Here is an 8,398-nt window from a genome sequence, read left to right as displayed (position 1 = left end):
TCCTTATATCTGAGGCAGGAAACATAGCCTTATATGGTGTATTCCACCCCAGGTGGAATTTACGCAGCTCATTTACACTCTTTTCAGGAAGATGGAGTTTGTTGAATCTGACGTGACATGTTCGTACGAACCCTTTGTACGAACAAAAGTAAGAGAAATTTAGGATAAGAATACGAACATGTTCTTGCATGAGGCCCATTGATCTAAACCAGACCTGAAGTCAGCCTGTAATTTAGACTTTAGCTTGTTGAAAAATTATGACTTCAGCTTGTAATACAGTATATTTATTATTTCTTCTTACTTTGTTTTTTGGAACCTTTTATCTGCCTGCATCATGGGTTCATTCCTGCCTGAGATTCATAAAATTATGTACAAAAAATAAAACACTACATGACATTGTAATACCATTTTTTAATGCTTTTAAATTATTTCAGTTTATTTAATAAATACACTTATGTGAAACAACATGTACATGTGTGATTGCACTTTGAGATATGTTTATTTTGGAGTTGTAGCCCCACCTGGAGAAAAATCCACCAGCCGTCACTGATGCACCTATATGACTGCAAGTCAACAGTTTGACTTCAGATGAAGTATGTAGTATACTTGAGTTATCACAAATGAATTGATTGCTGTTGTAGCTGCTAAGAGTGGTCCAACCAGTTAATTGATTTGAGGGGCAGTCACTTTTTCACACAGGGCAATGGAGATTTATATTTTTTCTATGTAATAATAAACACCATCATTTAAACCTGATTTGTCTGTGTATTGGGGTTGTTTGTTCCTTCTTTTTTTTTTTGTATCTTAACATCAAGCCAATTTAGATATTATTCAATCAGAAAGGAGGCAAAAACTCTCTTACATGACTGTAGATCTTTCTCAGCAGTACATTCATAAATGATTATGGAGTATCATCAGAAGATTCTGAGTCGCTACGAAAGTCGCAATCAGAAGTATTGTCAAAGTTAACATTCTCTGCTCCTGACAAAGCCTGTGGATAATGCTCTCTTGCCTGCAGCTTCATTTGTTTCAAATTTTGCAGCTCTCTCAGGGTGATGCTCTGCAGACCTCTTACACCTTCGACAGTTAGGGCACACGACAAACCTTTAAAGTTGAAAACAAGTAAAAATAAGCATTAATATAAAATTCAGATACCTTAACTGTAACTCTTGGTATGTTTATGCATCACTTAAAACATATTTTTAAATTTGCCTCTTGAAAACAGGTAGGAGAGCTCTTTTAGAGTTTCTTCAAAGGATGAAAGAGCTTTCCAATGGTGGTCCATCTCTCCTACAAGGATCCTCTTCTCTTGCAGTCTCCTTACCATCATGATGCCATCGAATGCCCTTCTTTTAGTGGCAAGACTGACAGAGTCTGAAATGCTTTTATGACAAAGACATAAATGAATCCAGTAAGACACTTGGAAATTGTGAGTGTAGGTCAACAACTGTAGTATGAAGTTACATTATCTGTCAGATATGATGACAATAAAGAACTTTTTAGTGTATTATTAGTGGATGTGTATATACCACTGTGTGATTGCTGCCATGGCAAAGTTGTGTCATTGGACAGAATCTCTTCCAAAGACAGAGCTTGTGTGTCTGGAACCGTCTTGTTGTAGTCTTCCAAAGCCAATGTTAAGATGCTTTTTTCCTCTCTGATCTTGCGGTGAATCTTGGCACGAGCTTTGTTTCCYTCCATGTCCTTATAAAGACGCTGGGATCGCCTCTTGATGCTTGCAGCCAGAACCTGTATTCGGCCTGCTAAAGAGTCAGGATCAGTTGTGCCAGTTGTAGCTGTTGAGGATAAAGAAGAGGAATGCAATTAACATAAAATCATTTTTGCAATTTTTTTCCCACTGTGTTAGCTCACCTTCTGCCCACTCCTTTACATCACTGACCCAGTCACTCAGTTCACTGTCAGTCACTGAAAACTCCTTTTGTAAYGASTCCAGAMTCTGATTTTGCTTTTGAAGAGCTTTTGTTGCCTARATTGCCAATTCCAAATAAAAAAGTCAGAACACAGTATGTATAGGCATTGAAAAGCACCCCTAGTTTCATTACCTTCTGATWACGACAGGTCAGTGAGGTGGCCAAGTTGTCCATTTTTTTGCTGATTCCAGTGCATGGCCATAAGAGTCAGCATGTTTGATCGTCCTGAAAACAGAAAGAAGCCCACAGTATTATCYTTTTCCCACATAATGGTTAGATACTTATAATTCAAGGAAAGCATTATTTGGCCTTCTTACCAGCTTTAGACYAATGCTTTTGTTTTAACAGCAATCCTGGAGAGAAATGCATTACACTGCTCCACTTCCTCTCCTAGAGTCAAACCAGAACCATCTTGATAGGCTCCACTCCACTTAACCTAAATAAAAGCATCCACACAGATAAAATWAAAATAACAGAGTCAAAGATGTTCATGCAGCTACGTATGCAAGTGTTCCAACAAGGTGATTCAATGCCTAGACAGTGTTCCATACCTCACATTTGAAGTCATGGGCTTTGGCATGGAAAACTGAGAGAAATGGCTTCATTTGAAGCAGGTGTTGGAGCTCAGGACAGCTTTTTGTTACTTTTTCAAGATATGGCCAGTWCTTGCATGTCACATCCATGCAAAAAACTGTGATCTGACTGTTGGCCAGCCTTTGTTGTAGGAACAACGGATATGCAAATATTTCACCCCTATACATGTTTAGGGCACTGAGCAGCACCCCATGCCTGCACACTGCTAGCTCCAATCCCTCCTCATCCAGCTTACTGCTGGATCTTTGAGGTCTCCCTGGCTGCTGACCATTGCCCACCACAAACACCTCTTCCAGAAACCTAGAATGCATAAAATTACCAGTGACAAGAGTCAGGCATATTTTCCTTAAATGCTTAAAGGTGACTGCAGTTATGCATTTAAAATCTACAGTCTTACATATTTGGTTGATTTGTGTATATGGTCCACAAATTTTCCCACATCTTCATCCCTGGCTATGAAGAGGTCCTGAAATACAGCCTGTTCCTCTGATCTGAAAAACAAGCAATAAAAAAACATTTAATGAGGTGTTATGGTCCAAAGTCACTTACACAAAGAATTGTTTGTACATATTTTACCACACCTCGCTGCATTCCTGAAACGGTAATGCTTGCGGTTCCCATCCACTGAAACTGCAAGCATAAGTGGGGTACAAGCTTGACACTTGAAGGGTTCCTTCCTTAACATTTTGTCCAATTCAAATCTCACGCCTTCCCACTCGAAAAAACTTTTCAGGAAGACAGCCGAGATCTTCCCAGTCTGTTTTTAAATGAGAGATAAATTAATAAATTTAAAAACAGGACATAAGTGTACAAATCCAGGCGTTAAGCATAGGTGCTCTTCAAGTTCTACGTGTGTCTGTGGCACAACACATCTTGTTCAAATAATTTGGCTATTACCAGAACTACGTATGACCTGAGTGCATGCTGAAGTGGTACCTCAGCCATTAGATTCAGGTGTGTTCAAGAAGATAAGCACTCAAGGATGGAGTTTGACAGCCTCCTAGAATATGTACACCCAAGTACTCACACGGCCAAAGTGGACAGTTCGTTTATCCAGCACTTTCWGAAAGGCTTGACAGGAGAGACCTGGTGCCACCATCTTCATTTCTTCAAATGTGTAGAACACATCGGTTGCATAGAGAGTGGAAAAGTGAAGGGTGGCCAGTAATCATTTACATTTAGGCCATGTACTCCATGGGTCCAAATAGCCTTACATCCCTCACATCCCAGCTCAGGCATGCTCAGATCATAACGACCTAAACTAACAAAAAAACAAACTTGAGTGTAAATGTTGATTATTTTAGTGTCAGATCTACTTTATGTCACAATCAATTCTCTGTATTGTGTAACAAACGTTAATATTTAAAAGTTAGGTATCATTGGTTTTTATTTTATTTTGGTTTTGAGTCAAGAAAAATATTCATACCATTGAMGGTGACCACAACAACAGCCTTTCCTGGTTTGATCCTCAAACACTCCGATGGACAACCACAGATTCGAACTCGGGTCTCCACAGGTACAAATCGTTATAAAGAAGTTAACACATTTAAAATATGAATTCACCTAAACTGTATCAAAACACTGGAACTAAGCTATGTAGAACCATGTAMAACAAGATCATTAAAAACAAAGTAGAACCTTAACACTCAGAAGAAAGGCTCTGTGGTGTTTAAACAGTAATAAGGTTACTTAATACCTTGAACTTACCTTCATGGCAAAGAGTTGTGTTTAGAACATAGGTAGTTGGAGGCAATGGCTGGAAGAATCCGGCTGTGAGTGTTTCTCTGTTGTGAAGGACATCTCTGGTGTGCATCATCACATCACYTTTGTCACATAAGAAGGGYCGTGGCAGGCAATCACGACAGCGAATTGCAGCTGGATTACTTGCACATTGTTGGCATAAGTGTGTTGACACACTTTGCTGAGCTGCCGTGGTGTTCACCAGACGGGGTCTTTCTGCTTCCCAGCTCTCTGAAGATAGACTTTTTCTTGTGCTCCAGTTTGAGGAGGACAGAGGAGCTTTTGYTAGTGATGGTTCACCTGCAGCATCATTCAGGAGCTCTGGAGTTCTTTCAGAAAACACTCTTTAAAAATGGATTTTTTTTACATTTTAATAAAGTATAGTACATAGAAGCTGCTTAGATGAGCTAAAATATCATGTAATATAGGCATACCAACAGTCTCTGGAGCAAAGACAACCTCACCCTGAATGTTAGAGGGATTAGAGGGACAGCTGTTCTTCTGACTCTGGCCAGCTGTAAAAAAAAAAAGAAAGACAAAAATAAAAATAAGGAGTATGTCTAAAACCTCCAATWCCCAATCACTAACTGTAATTGCCATACCACATTGCCATATCTTAAGATTCAAAATCATAGTAGAAACTAGTAGAGTAACAACATGTTTGTTTGTATCTTCCTGATGCATCTCAGTAATCCAGGTAGAAAAATCAAAAAGAAAAAAGTTAAGTTTGTCCTCTGGACTGGTTCTGATGGTCCTTTTTGTATGTGAATAACCTGTTTACCCACCATGTGGAGGCAGTGCTTATAAGGCTGAGTTCACATGAAACTCTTCAGACTGAAGAAGTCTCTTGGAGGAGAGACAAAATGTTTTATTAAAGAAGCACTCGTCCAGAGGACCTACTTATTTTTTCTTTTTTATGTTGGTTTGTTACCTTTTCTAACAAGATGTCCTGAACAACATGTACATCAACTGTTGAAAATGCATTCATTCAGTTTCTACTTTATTCTACTGTATGACAAATCAGTAAAACTCCTAATTTGGGCTAAATAAGTAAAATGTTCAATGTTGCATATTCATTTCTATGTAGCATACTCTTACAGTGCAATTAAAAATAATTTTGTGTTTGGAAAAGTCAGAAAGTCTCTAATAAATGCTGGTTTGTTTGTGGGTGGCTGTGGTAGAGTGGTTAGGGGAGTCATCCTTGAACCGGAACGTCGCCGGTTTGATCCCCGTCCAGTCGACTCAGTCAGTGTGTCCTTGGGCTTACCCGCCTTGTCTACTGATGGTGGTCAGAGGGTCCTCTCATTGATTTTAATGGGTGCGTATTTGCTGTGGAGGTCGGACTGCAAGTAGTTTAAATTGGGGATTAGAAAGCTCACTTGTAGCCATCTCTGTATTGAATTAAATTTGAGCATTTATTGTTTTAGGTTTGTGACACCATCTTGAGACATTCACATGCATCTGATCAWAYCTACAGTTCTGCAGACAGGTTCCTGCAGGACAGTTCTCTAAAGCAGCACTGGAGACTATGGAGGTTCACCCATTGGTGAACAGGACCAAGAAGTCTGATCTAGTTCTGGAGCTGCAGTGGTGCTGTGGCTCTGTCCCAGCTGCTCTTCATGGAGAACAATCTGCAGGACACCTTCAGAGACTGTGAGTCTGCTGAAGATRKTCATCACATCTCCTCTGACCACAGCTGAATCTGAGAGGAGCTTCTCAACACTGAAGACAGTCCAGACTTTCCTCAGGTACAACATCACATCTCACTGCACTGACCATGCTCTATAGGAAAGAATCTTGTTAAACCGTCCCTGACTTTAACCAGAGTCATGAAGAAATTTGCTTAACAGAAGAACAAAATGTATGTACTAAAAATAAAACACTATGTTAATGTTTTATTATTTTGATTTATTTAATATATAAACTGGCGTGATACAACTTAGTACGTTTGATTGCTTTCTGAGATATGTCTATTTTGGAGTTGTGGCCCCCCTTGAGAAAAATCCACCAGCTGCCACTGTTTAAAAAGCTGACAACAGTTTTTATCAGATGGAGTAAAGAAAATCTGTTGTGATTTTTATGGCTGATCAACAAAGTTAAGATGGCAAAGCTTTAGTTTTATCATCTATAAAATATAAACTTGTCATCGGKATGGAGAAACAATATTTTACTGAAGAACGATTCAGTTCGAGCTCTTATTTTGAAAACCCACCGCTAACGGAAGTGATGTCCTTGCATCAGGCTGCTCAGCTAGCTCCGAGCTAACGCCCTGTCCACTCCTGGTCAGCCTCAATAATTCAGAGTTGTGTTGAGCTGTAGCTGCTCGGRAAATGTTGATGAGCAGAAGCTAACAGACATGAAGAGACAGCAGCTCCAACAGCGTCTGGATGGAGACGAAGAAGAAAAGTCGGAGGGTTTGATCAGCGCTAAAGAGCAGCAACATGAAGACCTCCATGCTGTTTCCATCGATCAGCTGAATATATTAGGTTTGTATCTTTTTGTTCTTTAAAAACACGCAGAACTCTCTGTGCTAAAACTTTAGCTGCTGAATAACTAACCGCTGAGCTGTGCTGTAAACTCCGCACTGAGGGAAGTTGCACCGGAAGTGTCCTTCAGGCTGATGTTAGAGAGAAACAGGAGAAATCATCCCTCAGGAAATGAATGGATCCCTGCTTCCTCCTCTCTTTGTGTGTCTTCAGCTTCATGGAGAATCAGAGACATGCAGTCATGTAAASTCAGAGGAAAATAAATAAAGACATTTTAATGGACACAACATTTGTGTGTAAAAGAGCTGCTCCTTCAAACAGCTGCAGATGAAGCTGATGTTGCTCATCTGACATAAAGCTTTGTGATTTACAGGACAAGACAGAGCTGATGGTGGGCAGCACTAATCTAAAAATTAGTTGCACTAAACCTGAAGCACTAACTTTAATATTTAAGTCCCCTAAATCTAAAGCACTAAAAACCCAGCTGACCAATGGAACAGTCCTCAGAGTCAACATGAGAATATTTTCTGTGCAGAATATTAATATTTCATCTAGTGTAGTGGTTCCCTCTTTGTGGGTCACAAAACATCAAGTGAGGTTCCCCAGATGACTTCCAGACATCAGTTTAAATGCAAAAATAAATAAATACATAAAATGCTAATGAAATATTTTAATTTCTGCTATTTTTTGAAATAATCATAAATGAATAAAACCATCATGTTACTAGGTTTGTTTATAGTTATTATTCCCATGTTTAACAGAGGTATTAGCAAAGTTAGCATGTGTAAACAAGTCGTCTTCAGTGTTTCCAGGTCTGCTTATTATAAGTGACTTAGGGCTTCTTTTTTTTCTAAAGTCGCTTGTAAACTCCATGAGTCGTGGGTTGTGGTTTTTTGGACTTATTTTTGAACATGAGTTGCTTACTTTGGGTTAATCTTTCTTTCTGAATGAAATACTTAACTCTGCTCCCCATATTTAAGCATAATATAAGTGTCAGGGATTCCCCTACATGTAAATGATGGTGGCGCACCGCCACGGCTAAATAAAAGCTGCCATACCTTCGGAATTAAGTTTTTTTTTAAATCAACGTAAAACAGGGGTTGATGCAATCATTGTTTAGTTTGTCCGAGACAACCTATTTTTGTTTCGGACAACCAGATCCCGCCTCCCAGTTGTCCGGTGGACAACCAAGAAACAAAAACCTGGATTAAAGTTTTCCTTCACATGTGTTCGTCATTGTAAAAATGAACGGGAGATAAAGAAACTTGTTAAAGCTGTCTAGGGATTAAACTGACGGTTCTTTCACCCAATAAAGAGAACCACAGTCAAAGTTTTACCCAATCAGAACAGAGCAGGGCGGGTCGTATCGTCTGATTGACAGCACTGCCTTTTTCCTCTCTGTGATGGAGGGTCAACTCGGCTCAGGCCAACATGTCCCAGGAAAGCCCGCAGCGTTTCCTGGACTATTTCCACTGAGGATTATGTCATATTTTATATACAGTGGTTTGCAAAAGTATTCATACCCCTTGAACTTTTCCATATTTTGTCACATTCCAACCACAAACATAAATATATTTCACTGGAATTTAATGTGAAAGACCAACACAAAGTGGTATACAATTGTGAAGTGGAAGCAAAATTTTACAT

At 39.3% G+C, this 8,398-nt stretch overlaps 1 protein-coding gene and 2 long non-coding RNA genes across 3 annotated transcripts in view; 1 reads left to right on the top strand and 2 right to left on the bottom strand.

Moving 5' to 3' along the window:
• Positions 1 to 1,355: 1,355 nt before the first annotated feature.
• On the bottom strand, positions 1,356 to 2,040 carry LOC106532576 (uncharacterized). Its single transcript, XR_001312103.1, has 3 exons — positions 1,873 to 2,040; positions 1,530 to 1,796; positions 1,356 to 1,382 (listed from the first exon to the last, which is right to left on the bottom strand). It is a non-coding gene; the product is annotated as an uncharacterized LOC106532576 (long non-coding RNA).
• Positions 2,041 to 3,878: 1,838 nt separating this feature from the next.
• On the bottom strand, positions 3,879 to 6,558 carry LOC106532577 (uncharacterized). The gene is made up of 4 exons (XR_001312104.1): positions 6,478 to 6,558; positions 4,700 to 4,780; positions 4,233 to 4,586; positions 3,879 to 4,033 (listed from the first exon to the last, which is right to left on the bottom strand). It is a non-coding gene; the product is annotated as an uncharacterized LOC106532577 (long non-coding RNA).
• The window catches only part of LOC106532574 (gastrula zinc finger protein XlCGF57.1), a 9,717-nt gene continuing 7,851 nt past the window's right edge, over positions 6,533 to 8,398 (top strand). Inside the window, exon 1 of the mRNA XM_014028675.1 lies at positions 6,533 to 6,751. Coding sequence (XP_013884129.1) covers positions 6,622 to 6,751 — 130 coding nt within the window. The 5' untranslated portion in view covers positions 6,533 to 6,621. The remainder of the gene's footprint in view (positions 6,752 to 8,398) is intronic.

Source organism: Austrofundulus limnaeus, unplaced genomic scaffold, assembly GCF_001266775.1.
Source record: "Austrofundulus limnaeus strain Quisiro unplaced genomic scaffold, Austrofundulus_limnaeus-1.0 Scaffold795, whole genome shotgun sequence".
NCBI classification, from domain to species: Eukaryota; Metazoa; Chordata; class Actinopteri; order Cyprinodontiformes; family Rivulidae; genus Austrofundulus; species Austrofundulus limnaeus.
This window is presented reverse-complemented; position numbering and strand designations above follow the sequence as displayed.